This window comes from Curcuma longa, chromosome 11 (genome assembly GCF_044706935.1).
Source record: "Curcuma longa cultivar G26 ecotype Majalengka, Jawa Barat chromosome 11, ITB_CL_G26_1.1, whole genome shotgun sequence".
NCBI classification, from domain to species: domain Eukaryota; kingdom Viridiplantae; phylum Streptophyta; class Magnoliopsida; order Zingiberales; family Zingiberaceae; genus Curcuma; species Curcuma longa.
The window spans coordinates 20,099,510-20,121,092 of record NC_133871.1 but is presented as its reverse complement, the minus strand read 5'-3'; the positions used below and the strand labels follow the sequence as shown (position 1 = coordinate 20,121,092).

The following is a 21,583-nucleotide window of genomic DNA, read 5'->3' as shown; positions in this document are numbered from 1 at the left end:
TTACTTCAACAAACAATCAAGGCAACAGATTCTTCAGTCTATTTCTGCAAATATCTTCAATGAATTCAGAATTCTGATCTAGTTAAAGATTGCTGTTCTTTTCTGTGCACCACCATTGTTGTAAGGGAATTTCCATAATGGAAGAATGCTGAATGATAATGATGGAAGCCATAGGAACACAATCACATATAAAGTCAGATGCTAGCATTTAGAAGAAAATCTTTTTCCTTCTTTTTCTCTGCCTCCATCTTGCTCTGGTTTCCAATTGCATCAGATATAGCCTTTGGTAATAAGAATCCTGGCCTTTCCAGAAACGGAGCTCTGTCGAGAACCAATGGCTCTCTCTGCGTTACTTCGATACCGTCAAAAGTCCACAGCACCACAGTTGCATTCCCTTTCAGCCCCAGTGAATACCATCCGAGGCCAGATGCTGCAATGTCTATGCTGTTCACATCCCAACTGGTTCCTGATACCTTCATTTCTGTAGGCAGCCATTCACCAAGTTCAGCCACTCGATCCTGCCCGATAGGTGGCTACATGCAACAACATAGAAACCAACCTTTAAATGGCTAAATGACAAGTTTGTAAACTATGGATGCAAATGCTTTTGCCTGCTATTTAAAATTTGAGAAAGACAATGTTTGGATGCACAAGGATACAGTAGTAGTAGCACACACAAGATTTATTGTAACAAAATCTAGACATCAGAAAAACTCACCTGAAGCCTTATGCCAAAATGCTTTGTTCTTAGCTCATCAGCATTTTCCGTCTTTCCCATATGCAAGGAGACATTAGGTGATGCCAAAACAGTAACGTAGATCGTCTCCACAGAGGCCTGGGTCAAATCAAGCCTCATCAGACCACCAACATGAGCAGTCTGTCCAACCTGAGATGGGCACAAACAATAACATTGATGTTAATATTTAGAGATCCGACGAAAAAGAAAATCCTGAAACTGAACCTCCATTGGAGAAAATGTTTCTCCCGAAACAAAGATGCGTGCATAAAAACCAATGAATAAAATATAATTTCAAATCCATAAGATAAAAAATCAAAGTCATGCTGTCAACATGAGTCTCTGGTAAAGGTAACCAGAAAGATGAAGAAAATGTGTTGATTTATATTGAAGTTAAAATTCACACATCAGCAAGCTAACACTGGAAATAAAGAAATAAATAAATAGAAAGTTGTGAAAACTAGTCAAACAGCCAAATTTGAAACTTGTGTGCTCATTACTTGTAGATCTTTGCTGATCCTATCTGTGTTAATCTCTATAGTTCAAGCCTATTCACAACTTGGTTGTTTTCCTCTCATGCCAGCAAAGTGTCTCCTAATCAAAGGCAAATGCAGAGATTTAAAGGATTTACTCCTACAGAATCAGAATAGGGATAAATTTAAATTTCTAAATTAGTCAAAGATCACTCCTGATTATCTATCAAACTATTACTAAGTAACAACAGATTCTTTGCTTCAGGCAACACCAAAGGAAAGTAATACAATATATTGCTGAGAGCTGCTAAGAAACTATCATCTCAAACCTACAAACCCCACTAACATATTTAAATTTTATTCCTAAAAAAGGATGTAAAAAGAAGTAACAAGTAACATACCTTCATCCTAAAGGTTCGAGGCTGTAGCTCCTTCCTGATCTCGACCATCTTTTGCTCTTCCCGAGTCAATCTCATTGACATTAGGTATGGGTGCAAAAGACCTGGAGTATCATACATCTTTGCTTTTGAAGGCAATATGCTTGGAATTCTCAGAATGCCTAATGTAGTCCCTGGAACGGCAGCCTCGGTAAGCCTTGTAGTCTTCACACCTTCTCGCTTAGCAAACGCATTTATCAGAGTAGATTTCCCAGCATTCTGAGCCCCAATCACCCACACATTCCCACGGGGTCCTGCAAGTTCCTTGATGTAGGATATCAAGTTCCTCACTCCAAGATCTTTTCGAGCGCTCACCAGATAAACTGCATTAAGCTTAGGAGCCCCTGCAGCCTTGGCCCTGTTCCGAACCCACCTATCCAACCTTGTCGGCGATACTTGTGAAGGAAGAAGGTCTACCTTGGTTGCGACGAGCACAAGCTTGGGCAATTTGGATATCTTGTGCTCATTTTTGCTTCCTTCCAATACTTTGAACAAGGATTTCACTGACCTTTTAGGGAAGGAACCATCAAAGTCCACACAGTCGACCACCATGACCACCACGGGGGCACTTGTTGCAGGTCTCATCAAGCGGCTCGCGACAAGTCGGTCGAAATCGAAGTCAGGGATCAAGTTCTCCGCCTTCTCGTTCTTCACTTGGCCATAGTTTCTCAAAGAGTGGCAACGAGCGCACACTGTGACGGAATCCTCTTCCATTTCTCTTTTTCTAGCCTCTCTAGTCTTCCGTTTCTTCTCCGACTTGGAAATCTTCTCCTTTTTGAACTTCGCCAGCGTCTCCTCTGTAATGTTCCCGTAGCCAACGCCCGCTGGGGCAAACCCGTCCAACTCCTTCCTAAATTTCTCCTCTTCGTCGTCTAACTTCATATCCCAGTCGGAGTCCCAATCGATCCCCGTATCCAGTTCGTCCCCTTCCGTCGCTCCTTCCATCAAATCCTCATCAGAAAGGTCATCACTTTCGAATTCAAGGTCCAAATTTGACGACAACCCTCCGATCCCTCCCTCCCCAAATTCATCTGAATCGGAGGAGAGGTCATCAAACTCATCCTCCCGAAGGGTAGGGACCTTCTTGCGGTAATAACCGGGAAGATTGGGATCAGCGTCCTGCATGAAGATACCGCATCCGGGGCAGACCAGGCGTCGTTCATCTTCGTCCCTCCCCTCACTAAACACGGGGCCTTTCGGGATCAAAGGTTTGGCGGAAGCGGAGGCGGAGCAAGTGGGACGGTCGGTTCTCCAAGTGGAGAATCGAAGAGAGGGCAAAGAAGAGAATGAAGAAGGAGAAGAAGAGGGAAATAAGAGATGACCTTTAGGACAGCTTCCTTGTACTCTGAAGAAGATACCTAGGACCGAAGCCAGCGATCCCGCCATTGTCGAGCTCGGATTTCGCCTACTCTGCAGGTGTTATCCTATCTGCAAAACGGGCTGCTGGGAGCAAGGGAATTTTATTAAACCCTACGTCTATTAATTATTAGTATAGCCTAGACCCTAGTTAATAAAATAGTTAAATTAACTATACAATAATTATTCTAGGATGGGGGAAAATTGAGAATAACAATTCTAAAAGCCCCGGGACATAGATGAGTTGTTACAACGCAACAAACTTACAGAATAATTAAATTGACAAGGATTCAAATCCTGATGAAATCATACAATACCCTTCCATCGTGATCAATACAATTTCTTGATTTATCTTTCCGGTGTGACCATGTGACCACTAAGATGGCAAATCCATCTTTTGCAGAAAAATAACAATTCTAAGAATAATTGCTTTTCATTCTTCAGATTTTGTCTTTTTGATTAATAGTTTGAAGTTCACGATAACCATTCTACAAAGTGGGGATAATCAGCACATGTGAAAAATGGGATGTTCTTTCTGCAGCCATTGAGGCGTGGAGAAAAAAATAAAATCCAAAACAAAAGACTAAAGCATCGCAAAAATACGATCATCATGATGGGGATATTGGCCTTTAGATAAAATAACTGACACCCCCATCATCTATATATCGCATGCCGCACGCCCCTTTCCTTGCTCTACCGTAAAAAACCAAAAAGGCCTTTACTGAATTATGCATATACCATCAGACGATACTCTAAATTTCTTGAAAATCGAACGGCTATCCATTTAGCTTAATTAGCAGCTGCTTGAGACGCTCATAACTCGTCATGGGCGCTTTCTTGATCAGTTTGAGAATTGGATGAATCAACAGAATCATTAGTTTGCTCGGTCTCAGATGTTGGCTCGTCAGAAGTGCCATCGGAGGTGCTGGTATTGTTATCTTGGCTTACTGTTTCTTCCTTTGGAGGTTTCTCGATATTAGGCTTTGGCTTTGGAATTCTGTTAACACTGGCCACCTGGAAACCAAAAAGATTAATTGAACGTCGTCGCAAAGAGAAATCAGTGCACTTCAACTGATGCACACATGAAAGGGACCAATATCGTACCTTATCCTGAAGTTTGTTCACTTTTTGGTTTACTTCTTCTGACGTGAAAATTGGTGTGAGAAAAACAGAGGTCCTGGAAGAAAGAAAAAAAAGACAGTTGACATGAGCATTATATAAAGCTTCGAGGGCACCAAATCTCGCATGGAATAACAATGTGGGAAAAGAGATGATTAAACTACAAACTTAATAAAAGTTGTCATCGAAGATGGTACATCATATCACTTACAAACCGTTGACTTTGGTGGAATTTTTTTTTTTTCACCTTTGTTATATACAGGTGAATTAACTGTACGGCAGATATGACAATTGTCGCCTGTCCTACAGTGATTGTAGTATCGTGAAACCATAAAAAGAACATACAAGATGAAGACTAAAAACTATACTAAAAATGAAAACTAAAGACTTATAAAAAAAAGTCAAACTAGTTTAACTAGCTCAACTGGTTTGGATGAGATTTTGACTTGATTTAACTACTTTTGCCGAACAAGATTTACATTGAAATGGAACTGATCTGAGCAGTCCAACCAAGTTTGCATACATTAGTTTTCCACAAATTTGAGAATAATAATACTTACAGAACCAACAGTACTCAATGGAAAAAAAGATTAGTGCAAGAAACTTTTGCATCAATTTTAGCAGCAGTAGCACAACTAAACAACATAAAAGATACCAACAAACACCCTCATTTATAATGTTTAAATGAAAAATAAAATGCCGCATAAACTAACTAGAATACCAACAATAAAGACCGATACCATGACATGCATCCCAACTATTGCATTGTATTATGATGACAAAAAACTAGGAAAGGTTGTAGAAGCAAGGTCATTCCTCTCATTTAGTTGGAATGGAAGCTGGAGATGGAAAGCAAACAAATATTTACTATGGGTTGCTCAATAATAAGGAAAACCCTTGTACAGAACAAGTTTGGCCGCTGTCACTAATAATTTTATTCCTAATACTCTCCATGTGCCTTCCTCACATTAGTGACCAACCATCTCAAACACCAGAGGAAGATCTATTGGCCAATAAGAACAAACTAGTAGCACAAGAAAAGGAAGCAATTAAATATAAATGTGTATTTAAGCTCATCAATTATTAATTCTTAAATCTTACTTCTTTTGTAGCTCCTCCTTCTCTTCCAGCCAATTCTTTAGTTTCTCTGCTTCACTCAATACCTGACAATGATTTTAACAAGCAAAACATATTAAAAATATAGAACAAAATACCAGAATATCTGTAATGCCCACCAATTCATCAAGTTATTAAATGTCAGTAACATACCTCCTCAACTTTGTCTTTAGGAATCCATGGCTTATTTGTTTCCCAGTTACTTACAATCTGTGAACATACAATTAACAAATAAACAATACATTATACAGCACATTATACAGCAGCTAATGAGTAGATACGTACAACAGTGATGAGACCATGTCTAAGCCTCCCTAGGAAAACCATTACAAAGAATATTAAACCTTGTTTTCTCCATTTGAACATTAACTGCTCATAATATTAGAAGGGATATTGACCAAATGAGAGACAAATGAGCACATCCCTGCCTATTGACTATGCTGGATAAGGATCAAAATTTCTAACAAATAGAATTGTTGCACAATGTTAAGTCAAAATTGGTTACTCTCGATATGGTCTAACAGAAAGAATCATGTTGTGCATAAAATTTTCTTATAAAAATCCATCATGAAGTATTGATTTAGGGTTAATCATGAGTTAACAAGTCAATAATTACCATGCATAGACAAAAAATTTACAGCAAATCAACAATTCTGAAATATTCCAAGAGTATTAATTCTTTAACTGTTTCGAAATCAGTTATAATTTATTCATAGATAAACAAAGAAAACTTAGGTAAGTAAATATTCTCTACATATAAAATATTCTAATCTACTAATTAAATAAATATAAAAAAATAATTTTATGAAAAAAAATAATTTTGCAACTGTAATTTAATTAGCTTACAATTCCAAATTGGACCAGCTTAATTTTTTTTTAAAAAAATGGTCCTCAAAAATTGACTCAATCACAGTTCCACTATACTACCCTAAACAAATATCTCATAAATTCTCTATGATAATTCAATTTCTAACTAGAATAATTTCATCAATTGTCCTGCAAGTCCTCCAAATCATGATCCAATACCATGTTATATGCCTCGATATGAATTAACAAAAAGAATCGTATGCTGCGTAAAATTTTCTTAAGGAGATTGAACATGAAAGAATTATTTAATTATGCCAGTAAATAATGAAGAGAAGACCACATATTGCACTACTGAAACTATGTTAACATTAAAATAGATATGATCAAATCACATACTTAAGAAATATTTTATTATTTAAATAATTTGGCATATAATTTTGTAAAACATCAAGAAACATTATTTATTCTTAAGTGATCATGGGAAAACTATATAACCTATTAAAATTATCTCTGATTGCAAAATTTAAGTAAATCACTTTAACTAGTGAATTCAATTAACAAGAATGGATAAAAACTTATCACAAAACAATAATATGGAAAACAGTCAAAAAGAATATTAATAACTCTAACTGTTTCAAATTAATTATACTTTAGTTATAAGTAAACAAAGAAAACTTAGGTGAGTAAATATTTTACATCTCAAATCTTCTAATCCACTAATTAAATAATCTAACCAAACAGTTTTATGAAAACACAATTTTACAGCATTAGTCTATTAACATATAATCCTAAAAATGGGTCTTGAAAAAATTTAAAGCAAAAAAAAAAAATCAAGCAGATGCACTTTCAATGTGTTCAGGATCTGCTCAGCATCATGTTTGGTCTGGATTTTTATTTAATTAAGAAACGAAATGTAAATTCGAAAGATCAATTTCAAGTATCATTGAATACCTTTTGCAGCTCACTGAGATACACTCGGGCATGTTCACAAGCAAGTGGTCGTGCATTTAACTCATTCAATCTGAGTAAACAAATCGAGCAATAGTTATACTTCTTCACAATAAACCATGGTAATCATTTTTCCTTAATTGAAGTTAATTATGACCAACCTGAAAAATATTGGGTCGCCAATGGCTTTGAGTAATTCCAAACGCTCTTTGAATTCATTCGCTGAAGCATCCTCGCCGTCAGTGTATAACCATTCTTGGACCTGCAATAATACAAAAGCATGACTAAAGCACAATGCATAGATAGCAATATGCAAGTACACTCATTAAAAGAAATAAGCAAACTCACTTCACTAAGTTTATCTGCAAAGGAGCGGCGTTCTTCTTCAGATGAAACTTTCTCAACTTCAACATTGTCTTCTATCTGCAATAAGATCAGAGATGTAGTTGATAAGAGAAGACCTGGATGCAAATCTATATTAGTTTGATGAAGAGACATGTTCCTATACTATCTGAATGCAAATCTAAGTATCAGAGTGGAGAGTGATATTTAGCTTAAACTATAGCACCGAGGACCAAGATTAGTTAGTCATCAGGCTGTTGAAAGGTAAAATCTACTGATGTACAGCAAGTCCACATTTCCTACACAATTGAACAAGCAGTAGGATATGATTGGCGGTGGCAACGGCATCATCCAGTTATCTAAAGCTATGATTGTCTCAACTAGCAGTTGCACCCATCAAAAATTTAGAAATGCTGCTGGTTATCCATTTACCATTGGATCCACATCTTCTATTGTTAAATACTTAGTTATTCTGCAAGGGTCTATCCTATTGTCATTTCATAACTCACATATGAAGCAGGATAGTTTTTCTTAGATTTTCTTGACAGTCTAAAAATATTGGCCCAAGACTAGCTTTGTTTGCATTTTCTATAAAAAGTTACCAACCTTGTTGCAGTAGTTCTCAAACTCTGCTCAGTAAATCTGTCAGTGTTTCAATATTTGTAATTGATATGATATGGATTTTTTTTATCAATAATTGGTTAAATGTATTTCGTATGAAAAAATTGCCCCAAAAGATGTTTGTTGATCTTCAAAGTAGTTTCCAGGACAAACTTTAGCTGTTGTTTATAAATTCCAATGTGATTAGCTTCATGACCACTATTTAAAACAGAGTGATAGAATGTGATAAATTAATCCTCCATGAAACAATTGTTTTATTTTTGTGGAATAGATCATGTGACCAACCATAAAAGTATTGTATTTCAAAGCTCATAATACTGATTCTATATAGTGAAATTAGATATGCAAAAAAAGTAAATTGGTATTTGAGTTCAAACTATTCACAGGCAACTCAGCAGTTGCTTATCTCAAAGAAGTCTTTAGAAACTAGGAAATGAAATAAGACATACCTTTTCTCTTATAGAATATATATACTCTTCAAGGCTATTTTTAAGCTCTGCAGTTCTCCTTCTTTCAGCATCTTTTTTATCAAGTGCTTCTAATCTCATCTTAGCCTCCAAAAACGAATCTTTAGGAAGAATCAACCCCAGACCTACACTTTTTTCCACTACCTACAGAACATGAATTTCTGTTGAGTTGATTGCACCTTCTCTGAAATTTCAAAGAAAAATGGCAACTATTTACAAGCAAACAATGAAGAATAATCATTCGACTTATACCTTCAAGGGAATCCTAAAGGTTTTCTTCTTCAATATTTTTTCGGTAACAGTAATTGCTTCTTTCTCAGACTCGGGAGAGTTAGATGGAATATTGTTATCCTCAGCAGCCTTCAAGGTTTCTGTGCTATCCTGTGAAATAGTGTCTGTGCTAGTTTCAGAAGATACATCAAAACTGGTAGTGGAATTATTCTCGGTTGTTGTGTTTTTCTTCGGAGCTTCTACCCACTCAGATATCTCAATGACTGCATCTGCTCTATCAAGAGATAAAATTCCACTTCTGCTGAAAGAAAAATGCAGATTGGCTTTGATAGGAGAGGAGATGTTGCGAGTTGAGTACCTACAGTAAAGTGGTTGTTAGCATAAGCAACTAAAAAAGTACGTAAATCATCCATAAAAACTAATTTAATAAAAAATCTGTTAATAGCTAAAAACATATATCCACATATATGAGTTAAGGATATCTTACTTTTCACTGGCTTCAGACAGACCCAAAATTGAATATTCTGCAAATTTATATGAAGAAACTCCTGGAGGCAGTTCGCCTGCTGTGTCATAGCTGAGTGAAGCTTCAAAATCCTTGTCATGTTTGAAAGACCTAAATAACTGTTCAACAAAAAGCTTAACAATGAGAACCATGAAGCTTGTAGTCCGAAAGGTGTTTATCAGATAAGCTCAACATGAATTTATGAACAGGTTCAATGAAGTGTGATACCTTGATGGGCATTTTCTTCATCCTTGGAATAAGTAGTGTATCAGTATTCTCATCTTTCAGAAGTTCAGGGCCATCTAGGTCAAGCAAAATGCCATAAGAAGATCCATCAACCATTCCCAATTTACGATTCAACTTGATTCCATCACTCAGGTTTGCAGCATGCAATGATGCACCAAGAACTGTTGCTTCATCAGCATCAAGATGCCTGTCCAGATCACTCCTTCCTAGAAATTCTTGGAGCTTCACCTGCATAATAATGTAAAGAAGACATTAACATCACATGAAACTAGATTACTTTCACTCCTGACCAATAATCTTCCAACATTGAAATGCTAAACTATTTAAGAAAGGTGGACAAGAAAACAAGATCTTGCACATAAAGAAATACATACACCTTCTTTTTGTCATCATAACCATACAATTTGACCTTAGTATTTCAGTATACTAGTAAGAAATAGATATTGTCAATATCGAATAAGCTTATTCCCAACACCGAATTATAATGACACATGTTATGTTTTTTTTTTTTGGTAATCCACGTATCCGACTCTTCGAACTGACTAATCCTGGGGATGATCGGCCTGGCCTCACAGAAATTTCCCATCGGTCACCAGGGTAAATCGGGAAGCACGAGACACATGTTATGTTGTTGTAACATGATGAGGATTTGATAAATAACATCAGGCAATTAAAATGAATAAAAAAAGTGAGCAATCTCAGTCTGACTGTCAAATCAACATCAAAGAAATAAAACATTTTATAATAGGAAATCTGGATGGCACATAAAGTATGCACATTTGTTCCTCATAAGTTTCCAGATTCCAGTCCCTGCCGTAACGCAAGGATTACTAACGATATCGATCAAGTTAATGAAAGTGTTGATGTGATCTACCTGTAACTTCGGCACACGAGTGGCTCCACCAATCAGCTCCACAGCATATATTTCATTTAGCTTTATACCAGAATGTTTCAACACTTCTTTTACTGGAACAAGTGCCCTCTCCCATAAGTCTGAACAAAGTTCTTCAAACTTCTCCCGTGATATGGTACTTCTATAAAACACAAACAGATAATATTTTCAGCCAACACTGTAAAAATATGCAATAGAAGACACAATTAATAGTCATTCTGTAGCCTATAGTTTTGACTTTTGACATATCTATCAACCTACCAGAACTATAACGGATACAACATACCACTAACTTTTCAATTGTAAGCCATTAAGGTATTAGGTATGACATGGGAATTAATCATTATCACTTTAATCAAAATAACCTAACGGGTCAATATCCGAGGCAGCATCACAGGTTGGACAGTTGGTAATGGAGGAATCTATGACATTTATGATAATTGTTATAATTTTGGTAGGCGGTCATGGATTATGATAAGTTAAAATTAAAAGGGTGTGATAGGTTTCATAAGGCTTGTATAGGTTATGATAATTTTGCCAATTAATCCTAATAAATATAACATTAACTAAAATTCAATGAACATGTGATCGAAAAAGGAAAAAAAAAAAGAAAAAGATAATGAAAAAAAGTTAGTTAACTGCAAGTAACCTCTGTAAAAACTCATTTAACTGCTTAGTTATTGAATTCTAGACATCTATAACTGATTTTAAACAATCTGTTAATAATTGGGGAAATTGCACAATTACTAGAAGTGAAAGGCAAGCAACAGATTATGGGAAGCAGTCCGACTAAAACACTGATAAGTGATAACACAGATAAAACATTTATGTCATTAAAAAGGAAGAAATTCAGATTTTCAGCATTTTAGTAGTTCAAAGTAATATATCGTTCAAAGTCAACATATAGGTGATTATACCTGAAATCAATATCATCTAAGAGGGATTCAACAGAAATTGGCGCGGCTGTATTAGCACTCAAAATTTCCTTGGTCCGCTTGACTTGCTTCTTCAATTTTGCCATTGCCTTAGGAGACTTCCTTACATCAACCCCACTTCCTAATTGCTTATTGAACTCATCAGCAAAGTACTCCACTAGCCTCAATTCCATATCTTGTCCTCCAAGTTTAGCATCCCATCTAATATCTTTTACCTGTTAGATCAGACCTAATAAGTTAGCAATTGAGCATGAAAACCACATAGGTTTTACTTATTACACACAATATGTGTAGATAAAATCTATGGGAATTTGGCATTACTTATTCCACACGATATGTGTAGATAAAATCAATGGGAATTTGGCATTCATATTCTGTTTCATGAAATTAAAAGTTATATCGCACATGGAAACTGCTATCCATCAGAGTGATTGGATAGCTAACACTAAGAATGAATTATTAGTGACGCCTGGTGCTATTTAATTTTTAAGAATGAATGTTTAGGTAAGATGACGATAGGAAAAGGTGCTAAAATGCATTAGTGGAGTTCAAACTGGAAGTCCTAGGTTGCATCTGTAGTTCTGAACTTTATGTTCTATGAATAATAGGACCTTGCACCATTTTTGTGTTTTATTTGTTCCAAAAAAGGTCAAAACCAATTATTTGTGGGGAAGAAGGCAAAAAGTTAGAATAGAATCGAAAATTACCTGAAACTGGTTTACCGAGACCGTCCTCCCGAACTCCTTTGCACTGTATGCCGAAAAGTAAACTAGAGCAGCGTAGGTACTACTGGAACCCATATCGTAAAATATCACATGTCGCGACTCGTTTGAGAAATCCTTATCAATGCCGTACTGCAAAGCTGCTCCTGCGTGCTCATTAATCAGCGAAAGCACATTGATCCCCGCCAGTTGAGCAGCCAGAATTAATCCTCTCCTTTCTGTCTGGCCAAAGAACGGTGGCACCGAAATTACAGCATCCTTCACAGGGACCCTCGCGTGAGACTCCGCTAAGCTAATTCCATAGCTAAGTACCATAGCAAGCAACTCCTCGGCACTATACACGGTCACGCCATCGTCGATCCTGATACCGGCGGCCCCTCTTGAGTCCTCGACGAGGTCGTACGAAAGGTAGAGCGACTCAGTTAGATCCTTCACATACTTGTAAGGTTTCCCGATCATGTCACGAACGAAAGAGTAGACTTTGTCGGGGTACCGGGCGGCGATCCCAGCGGCCTCCTCGCTAACGAGGCGGTTGCCACCGTGGAAGGCCACAAGGGCCGGGGACTTTCGCTTGGACATTTCGTTGATTGCGATTGAGATCGGGCTTTGGCCAGGTTTCAAGTTCACAACGGCCACCTTCATCCATTCTGAGCCGAGATCGACGCTGGAAACAGCAGATTGGGAAAGAGTCGGAAAAAAGGACAGCATTGAAAGAATCACCAAAAGGATCCAAACTCCCGCTGCAAATTTCCTCATCGTTGCAGCAGATCTTGAGCGCGGCCACGAATCACGTAGGGGCTTTGAGCAGGCGAAAGAAGGGATCAGAATCCAGAGAAAGGAGAAGCGTAGAAAGATCCCACCATTGGAGGATGATAGGGTTAGGGTTTCGAGATGTTAACTCTGTTAAGGCGTCGACGCGTCGAGCTCCGTGGAAGGAGGCGGAAGCGGAGATCTCTCTTCTTCCTCTCGGCTTCGCTTCTCTTCACTTCGGGAGTTTTCTTTTCTTTTTTTGTTTCTTTTTGTTTATAAAATTATTTAATACGCGTAGCCGTGGGAAAATGCAAAACCCACGAATTGGGTCCATAAGCCAATGGTGCATTGCCACGTCAACTTTAAGTACACGTGGCGATTGGTAATAAGCGTAGTGCGTTGGGGGATCCATGGACGTGGATGCGCGGCGGCATCGCGCACGGATGAATGCATCATCGGGTGATCTTGGCCGTTGATAAATGGACGGAAGAGATGCCATCTTTATTGGGCAGGTTTGGAGTTTGGACTTGGAAGTTGGATCTTCTTCGTGTATTTTACATCCCGGCCCAAATATTTCTCCCAATTTCGAGTTTATCCTGAAATTCTTAAGACACTTTCAGTTCATCGCCCCTGTTAAAATTCATTAAATTATATATCCTCTTAATTAAGCTTCCATTAATGATATTCCTATAAGCTTAAAAACTTCTGAACAGATATTCCTTTTATCTTTAATTATTTACAAATAAAATCATATGTTGTCGATAATGTTTCAAACATAAGTCCATTAGAGGGCACAATAACTTTAGGTAATTAACTCTTTGCTAAACAATTATACATGCATCTATAATATACCCTAAAAAAATTCCAGAATACAATATTAATTATAATCCAATGCTTTATGATTTGGAAACTCTTTATGCCTCCTCATTGAATCCATAAATAGCTTAATTATATCAATTTTCATTTCACATGATATAAACATCTAATTTAAACTGAAACACATCAAAAGATTAAATAAGAATATGGAACCAATTTGTCCCAATAAAAAAAGATTAGATATTCGAGTTGCTTTTCAACTTAGCAGCCATTGAGACGTCTTTAACACTTTAATCATATCATGCATAATATTAGATTTTTGACAAGGATAGTTGATTTGCAAATCAGGTTGAATGGACTAAAACATGACATAATGGCCTAAAGGATAAACTAATCAACAATAATACCTAATCTTTGAATAACTTTGAAATATTCCATTTTTTATGATTAAATATAATCTAAAATATATATATGCAATACCAATATTTATTTAACTCGAGGTGCAATTTCAATTAATTAAACCAAGGTGCAATTTAGTCACAAAATGAATAGTAGAGATATGATTTGGTAAAATGGCCATTAGACTCTAATGATACACTAATTATCAAACTTAGTGATTTCCCATGGGATCCACAAAGGTTGCTTGGACGGCATCAACTTTACTCTCCTTAAACATAGCTAACTCATGAATTCCTCTTCGTTACTCCAATCAAATTGATGCCTCAATGAACACTCAAATGAACAATAAGATGATCAAATTTAATAAAAATAAAATAGAAGTTTCAAAACCTTTTATGATAAAGGTAGAAACGATCAAATTAAAAAAAAAAAACAAAAGCACAATGCAAATGACCTTTTCACACCCCTTTATATGATAAAGGAAGATTTTAGGAGATAAAAAAAAGTTAAAGAAGTTTGATTAGGTAAAAACACCTTTTCATAAGGCGGCGTTGCTTTGCATTGTTTATGCTCAGTTCGGGTAGGCTGAGGATTACCAGTTGCAATCCACTGAAGCTTTAAATCCATATAATTATCATTTTTTTTAAATGTTTGTCGTGGTCGATCGATTGGTTTTCTTTCGTCGTAGTGAATTTGTTGAAGTTCTTTTTTCTTTTACGATGCAATTAATATTGAAGAATATAAGAAAGAGACATTGTCTGGTTCTCCACGTCGGACATCGGTCTTTAATCAGTTAGTGATTATGTTGGACAAAGATAATTAACTAGTAATGATGCTGACGTACGGTCCAACTGGTCCAATGGTGAAAGACCTTGTCATCGGAAGCTTTCTTTAAGAAACTAATTTAATATAATTTAACAATGATAAAAAATATATAAATGAAAAACAAGTGCGGAGACACAATTATATGGTAATTAATATTTCACCAAAGACTCGACCAAGTTTATCACAAATTAAACACACCCACAGATCCTTCCTATTACTTCATTTAACAAACGATCGACACTAATTTATTCAGAAAGGGAACGTACGCAACTAAAAGATAGATGAAAAAGGAGAGAGAGAGAGATCGATCAATCTGAAAGACAGCAGAGAATCATTCTCTGCGTGCATGCATGCATAGGCCGTACGTGATCGTCGATCGATCCTTAACCTCAGCGGCGTCTGTTTGCCGGCTCCTTCTGGGCGTTGAAGTAGACGGTGGCGACCGGGAGGCCGAGCTCGTAGTGCGCCGCGAAGGCCCGCGTGCTGAAGTTGGCCCTCGCCGCCGGCGGCGCCACCCCCTGCAGCCTGCTCTTCTGCTGGAATAGCACCAGCGCGTACCTGTGGATCCCCACCGGCGGCCGCGGCCCCATGTACCCCACAACCTCCTCCCCTGCCAACCACACCACGACACCCACGTCAATTCAACAGTCACCAGCAACGCTCACTTCTCGACAGGTGTCGCACCACGAGATCCATGTGTAAGAATCGCGTCGCAACAAGTGTCGCGTGCCAGTTGTGATCAACCACGACGTAATATATAAATATTTTGAGATGTTGACGGCAAAAAACAGCATCTAATCACCTTGAGAAAGATCAGTTCCGCCGGGGATGTTGACCACCAGCCTGAGTAATTGACCGATCAATCCGCAAAGATCGTATGACAAGTCAAATCTTAGAGACGGTAACTAAAACTATACCACTGAAGCCATTCTCTCATCGTGGGATCGCTGGGACTGGGTGCGTCGGGATCAGTCATCACCTACGCAGATCGGAAAAAGAAAAAAAATATACAAAATTAATGAACTCCGTTTGACTTGAATTATGGATAATTACCGAAGTAGAACAAAAAATTAATGGGAGGTAGACCAGAGTGAAGAGGTCGTAAGGGCGGCCGGCGATCTGGACTGAGGGCGGGTCGACGGCGAGGGAGGGCTTGACGTCGCAGCCGTTGTTGACGTGCTTGGACCCGAAACGGACGGTCATGCTCAAGGCGGGGACGAAGAGGTCGACCACGTCGCCGATCACTCTGCCCACCACGAGGGGGTCCACGTAACCCGCCATGGCTGGAGCTGCTGATTGATTGGTGGATCGGAGCAGGGAGGGAGAGGCAGAGAGGTCGGAGAAGGATGCGAAAGGATTTATAGCAGGGAGACGGTGTGTTGCGAGCTGATGAGATGAGATGAGATGGGGTTGGTGTGGGACCAGGGGGAGAAGGAACACGTGGAGGGCGATGGGGGAAGCGAACAGGTGTCGACCGCACAGGTGGATTATGCCTCATGGGAATTTGAAGTAAACAAGAAGTTCAGTGGAGGAATTTGGCGGGACGCAGACGTGCAGAATCACTGCGTTCCCAACTTCGCATAGAATGGGATTTATACGAGCGAGGCGGAAGCCTAACTTAAGGGCTTAACGTTTTGTTTGGGAGGAAACCTAACTTAAGGCTTAACGTTTTGTATGAGAGAAGGTGGGAATGGAAGAGAAGGGGAGAAAAATGAAAGAAATATTTTGATTTTTATTTGGAATAGAATAAATTAAGAAGGAAAGGAAAGAAAAGAGTAAATTTTATTGTACATTGCTATAATTTTTTATATTCCAATTTAAAAAGTAGTAAAGAAGGAGAAAAGAAATTTAAAAATATTTAATTTTATTTTTATTTTCAAATATTTTAAAATGTTGCTGTTGCTGTTGCTGCTGAATTAATTCCCACAGCTAGCCAAGTTGGTAAGTTGGACTCGAACAAATTGGACCTGAGATCAAGCATAATCTGGAGAGCCGTAAAGTTGGCAATGCCGTGAGTTCAAGATGTTCACTGCTGTAGCCATTCATGGGCCATGATGCTTTAGCCACCCCTCCATGCTATCATCGACACTTGCAGCAGCTAATGTTGGCAGCGTGGGATCAGATGAAGGACTTCAGGATGTCAAGATTCATTGTGGAGGAACTAGACAAATTTTGACAGGGAACGATCGAGATACTTCAAGCTAACTAATGAAGGAGCCAACAAAATCTGAGAGTTGGGTCCATCCAGCCATCAGTCATTGTCACTAACTGGTCTTACATCTTCTACAGACGATTGCTTGCTTTTCCTTCTAAGAAGATGATTTTCTTATATTGCAAATGAGATAATGAATCTACAAGGCTTTAATATTTTTTCCTACTGCTAATTTTTAAATGTGACTGTTGAAACTGCTGATTTTGTTCTTAAATTTTCAACAGAGCTCCATACCATGCACATGACTCGATATGTTTTAGCTAGCACACCGATTTGCAGCAGTCTTTGAAGGCGAGAAGGACGTACCTCTCCACCTTTGAACACCCTGCGATCATCGTTGCCTCTGCACGGTGCCACTGTTTCCCTCTTCACGTCTGCCAACTTCTCAAGCTTGTGAACGTGTACAATTAATGAAGTTGAGAAGGAACGTTCTACAATTAAACAACCCCAATTTAAAGAAGCGAACATCCACCTCAAATAGAGAGCCTGCACCTTTCCCAGTTAATTACCAGCTATAGGCTCTGATAGCTAGCATCTTCTGTTACATACACAGATCAAAAGTTCTGAGAAGAAAAAAAGGCTATCAAACAAATCTCCGAACAGATTCATCAGACTCCGCTTTTGATTAGTTTTCCCCAGAAAAATTAGCTAAAACCCATAACTAATCCATCATTCTGCCTGCTTCTTTACAGTAATTTCACAATTCTACAACAACACGACCAAAATGATTCCCCACCATAACGCAGAATGCTCCTCCGGGCTGCCATTCTCTACCACTTGATTGGATTTGGACTCTTCAGTTGAGTGTTGTTGATCTTGCTCGCATCGTGGCACGCCGCAAGGTGCATTAATCCCGGAGGTGATGGCCGCAGCACTGTAACACAGGTTTGGATTGTTCCAGGAGGCGAATCTCTTCCCCATCCTCCTGTAGAATCCTCCGGGGAACTCGAGCTGCCCGCTCAAGTTGTTGTCGTTGAGGTACAGCGCAGTGAGAGAAGGCAGATGTGCGAATTTAGCAGAGACGCTGCCACTGAGCTGGTTCCCGTCCAGTGCAAGGCACCTCAATCTCTTCAGGCTTGTAATGGCGTCAGGAATTGCACCGCGCAAGCCCATGTGAGACAGATACAAAGTTGAGAGGTTCTGCAAATTCGCCCACCTGAATTCCAAGAGGTTGCCTCCCCATGGATTGTAAGCCAGGAGCAAATCCTGAAGTGACTCTAATCTTGGCAGTTCCCCTGATAGGGAGTTGTTCCTGAGGTCTAGAAGGGAGAGGTGCGTCAACTTTGGAAGCTCTGGTGGAAGGCTTCCCTGGAACTGGTTGTTGCTGAGGTCAAGCTTCAGGAGGGAACTGAGATAGGCGAGGGAAGCAGGAAGAGGGCCTGTCAAGTAATTGTTGCTGAGGTCCAAGATCAGGAGATCTGCCATGCCGGAGAACAGAGGAGCAGGAACTTGGCCTGAGAACTTATTTAGGGAGAGTATCAGCCTCTTCAGATGGACCAAGTCGGCAAGTGCCATTGGCAGTTCGCCAGTCAATTCGTTATCCACCAGAACTAGGGAGTTGAGGTTGCCGAGCTGACCCAAATTGGCCGGAATTTGGCCGCCGAGTCCGCGATTCGACCGGAGCTCTAAGCTCTCCAAGGTCGGAGCTAGTCTCTCCCAGTTGCTTGATGGAATGGTGAGCGGTTGCCGGCGAGAGGAGAAGCAGCCAAAGACGGAGAGGCTCTTGAGATGCCGGAGATGGAACAGCTTTGGATTGAACTTGGCATCGGATGAACACTCCAGGGAATTGTCGAGAATTGGCCCGACGTTTAAGGAAGTGACGTACCACAGCCCATCGAACAGATCGCATGAAACTCCCTGCGCTTAAAATCTTCAAGAATCAAGATTTGAGATCTTTAAAAAGGGAATCCAATGATTTGACGAACAGTAAGAACCTGTATCTGCGTCCAGCCACAGGGATCAGGATAAAGATCCGAGCCGTTCCACCATATGCCGACCAAGTCTTGGATCACCGAGTACAGTGCTTCCTTCTCCGCCTTGTCCATTGGAGCGACGGAGCTCTCTGTTTCGGCCAATGCACGGAGGTGAAGGAGATTTACGAGGAGAAAAAACGATAAAGAAGCGATCTTCCACATCCCCACTCCTCTCCAGAATTCTTGAAGTTTAACAGTATGAGAATCCTGCTCGTGCCCTGGATCCCAGTAAATTCCAAGTTGGTGGTGGAAACAACTCCAAACTCCCCTGTTTTGGAGGCGAAGTGGCAACGACAGAATTCGAAAATGAACTGAGAAAAGAATGTGAGAAGATGGCAGTGTCTGTCGAAAGCGTTTGCAGATCAGAAATTATGAAAGAGGACAAGGTTCCTGGCCAAGAACATTGAAGAGTGGACAACAGTATCCAAGGACGGCATTAATTGGAGCTTGTTAATTTTGTGCTTTGTGCAATGATGGAAATGAAAGCAAACAGAAAAAGAGAGCGGAAAAGGGCGAATGGATGGGTGCGTCTTGCATGGCCGTAAAGTATAACGAAGGAAGATCCTGTGAGAATTGTACTTCGATCAGTTGCTACTTCACAGCCCAGCCTTTTCCAGTTCAGAGCCATTGAAGAGAGAGAGAGAGAGACCTACTGATTTAAGCGATATGATTGGCGAGATTTAGATCTCTTTGGTAGAGATAAGTCTTTTGATTCATATGCCCGATTCACAAAATCAAAGAAAACGAAATTGGGGATGGGGGACCATGTTCTTTACGTGCATGCTCCTTCTGCGTCTGCGTGCTTGTTATGCATGCAGAAGGAAGCCTTTCCATTTGGCTCTTCTTTTCGCACATCTATCAATAATGCTGGATTCCAATATGACAGTCCCTATGCCGCTTCTGATCATCAGCACGGCACCAGTACTGTTCGTGCTTCTTTTCTCGCTTCTGTTTATAATGCCATATTTTGGTCTCAATTTGATCCAAATGACCTTTTGGCAATGCGATGGGCTAATGGAGCAGCTCATCTTCAATCTGAAAAGCTCAGACTGGATTCGAGCTGAAAAAGTTTAAACAATGTTAAGAAGCAGCAGGGATGGAGAGGAAAGCAGTTAAGCAGCGTGTTCCCGTTTGCAACCGCCCTCGGGTTCTGCAACAACGAAAGGCGTCTCTGTTGCTGCGAGAGAGGGTGGCTGCTCCTCCAGAAGGTGTAATGACACAGGTACAGAAAGCGATGTTTCCAGGCGTAGGACGGCCATAAAGCAGTAGCTCGATCTAATGAATGACTGAGGACTTCATCGGCCCTTGCAGCTACTGTCTGCTGTTGCCTGATGCTACTCCACCCTTTTAATTTAAGAAGTTGCCATATAGCAAGAAGCAAGAAAGTCTCACCATTTCTCTTGGGATCTTAAATCATGCCACGGGGTTTCCCATCGAAGCTACTGGGCAATGTTCTATTGCTCTGAAAATTGCTCGGGAGGAAGACAATAACTACTGAGCAGAGCAGAGCGACCAGTCTTAAAGTAGTTTCCAATTTAATAGAAACGAGTGATTTACACTGCCGAAATTTTCCCTGTGGGTGAACAAGAATGCTCTTCCTGATTCCTTGAATAGACAAGAATATCGTCAATTGATCTAAGATCAATCTTCGAGAAAACCGTAGCTCCCTTCAACTGATCAAACAGATCATCTATCCTTGGAAGAGGATATCTGTTCTTTATCGTCACATTATTTAGTGCCCGATAATCTATGCACAGACGCATAGTTCCATCCTTCTTCTTTACAAATAATACCGGAGCTCCCCACGGAGAATGACTAGGGCGAATAAAACCCTTCTCCAGCAACTCCTGTAACTGAACTTGAAGTTCCTTCAATTCAGCGGGTGCCATACGATAGGGTGCTTTTGAGATCGGATTAGTACCAGGAACCAGTTCGATCTCAAATTCCACTTCCCTATCCGGGGCTAACCCGGGCAACTCATCTGGGAACACCTCCGGATATTCGCATACAACTCTGACATCCTCAAGCTTCCGCTCCTTGACTTGAGTTGTATCCACCACATAGGCCAGAAAACCAGTATAACCCTTATCTAACATCCTCTGTGCCTTCAGAGCTGATAAGAATTTTCCAGCTCTCCGTCTTGGTTCTCCAATAAATTCAAATACGGCCTCCGCTTCAGGTTGAAATACCACCCTTCGCTTGGACCGCTGGAACATGATGCACCTCATGCAGTGACAGGACCTTTCCCGAGGTAAACCTCAAGTCAAACTCGTCCTATCCCAAACACCCTGGCAGGAGAATGGTTCCCCATGGTCACGGTAGTGCCTTCAATTACCTGATAAGTAAGGAAGGCAGATCGATCAGCACAACAGTACACATTAGCACCTGTATCAACTAACCACTTCATTGGGTTGATAAATCAAGTTTAGTTCAGGGTTAAAGGAAACACACCCGTTGTTAGTGCCATCATTAGCAGTCACAACATTGACTTGTGTCTTGGTGTTGTGCATATTGCCTTGGTTCTTTTCTTGTTCTTTCGCTCAGGACAGAACTTGGCAAAATGTCCAACTTGTCCACAAGTCCAGCAAGGCTTAGTTCCATTCTTCTTTTGAACCTTTGGTTTGGGTTTCAATTTATTCTTCAATTTCTGATTTT

General features: G+C 39.7%; 4 protein-coding genes across 4 annotated transcripts; all 4 read right to left on the bottom strand.

Annotated features, from left to right (window-relative positions):
* Positions 1 to 18: 18 nt before the first annotated feature.
* Positions 19 to 3,056, bottom strand: LOC141840830 (GTP-binding protein BRASSINAZOLE INSENSITIVE PALE GREEN 2, chloroplastic). The gene is made up of 3 exons (XM_074728906.1): positions 1,611 to 3,056; positions 719 to 886; positions 19 to 533 (listed from the first exon to the last, which is right to left on the bottom strand). Exons 1-3 carry the CDS (start codon positions 3,030 to 3,032, stop codon positions 195 to 197), a joined length of 1,929 nt encoding a protein of 642 aa, XP_074585007.1. The 5' UTR covers positions 3,033 to 3,056; the 3' UTR covers positions 19 to 194.
* Positions 3,057 to 3,432: 376 nt separating this feature from the next.
* LOC141840827 (heat shock 70 kDa protein 17-like) lies at positions 3,433 to 12,934 on the bottom strand. Its single transcript, XM_074728904.1, has 14 exons — positions 11,939 to 12,934; positions 11,214 to 11,446; positions 10,279 to 10,438; positions 9,387 to 9,632; positions 9,141 to 9,277; positions 8,675 to 9,011; positions 8,405 to 8,566; positions 7,341 to 7,415; positions 7,154 to 7,254; positions 6,996 to 7,065; positions 5,391 to 5,447; positions 5,223 to 5,284; positions 4,107 to 4,179; positions 3,433 to 4,016 (listed from the first exon to the last, which is right to left on the bottom strand). The coding sequence occupies exons 1-14, from the start codon at positions 12,707 to 12,709 to the stop codon at positions 3,816 to 3,818; spliced, it is 2,685 nt and encodes an 894-aa protein (XP_074585005.1). The 5' UTR covers positions 12,710 to 12,934; the 3' UTR covers positions 3,433 to 3,815.
* Positions 12,935 to 14,875: 1,941 nt separating this feature from the next.
* LOC141840826 (protein MOTHER of FT and TFL1 homolog 1-like) lies at positions 14,876 to 16,086 on the bottom strand. Its single transcript, XM_074728903.1, has 4 exons — positions 15,830 to 16,086; positions 15,661 to 15,722; positions 15,546 to 15,586; positions 14,876 to 15,353 (listed from the first exon to the last, which is right to left on the bottom strand). Exons 1-4 carry the CDS (start codon positions 16,022 to 16,024, stop codon positions 15,133 to 15,135), a joined length of 519 nt encoding a protein of 172 aa, XP_074585004.1. The 5' UTR covers positions 16,025 to 16,086; the 3' UTR covers positions 14,876 to 15,132.
* A 1,529-nt stretch (positions 16,087 to 17,615) lies between these two features.
* Positions 17,616 to 19,090, bottom strand: LOC141840825 (uncharacterized). Its single transcript, XM_074728902.1, has 2 exons — positions 18,890 to 19,090; positions 17,616 to 18,812 (listed from the first exon to the last, which is right to left on the bottom strand). Exons 1-2 carry the CDS (start codon positions 19,088 to 19,090, stop codon positions 17,661 to 17,663), a joined length of 1,353 nt encoding a protein of 450 aa, XP_074585003.1. The 3' UTR covers positions 17,616 to 17,660.
* Positions 19,091 to 21,583: the final 2,493 nt, after the last annotated feature.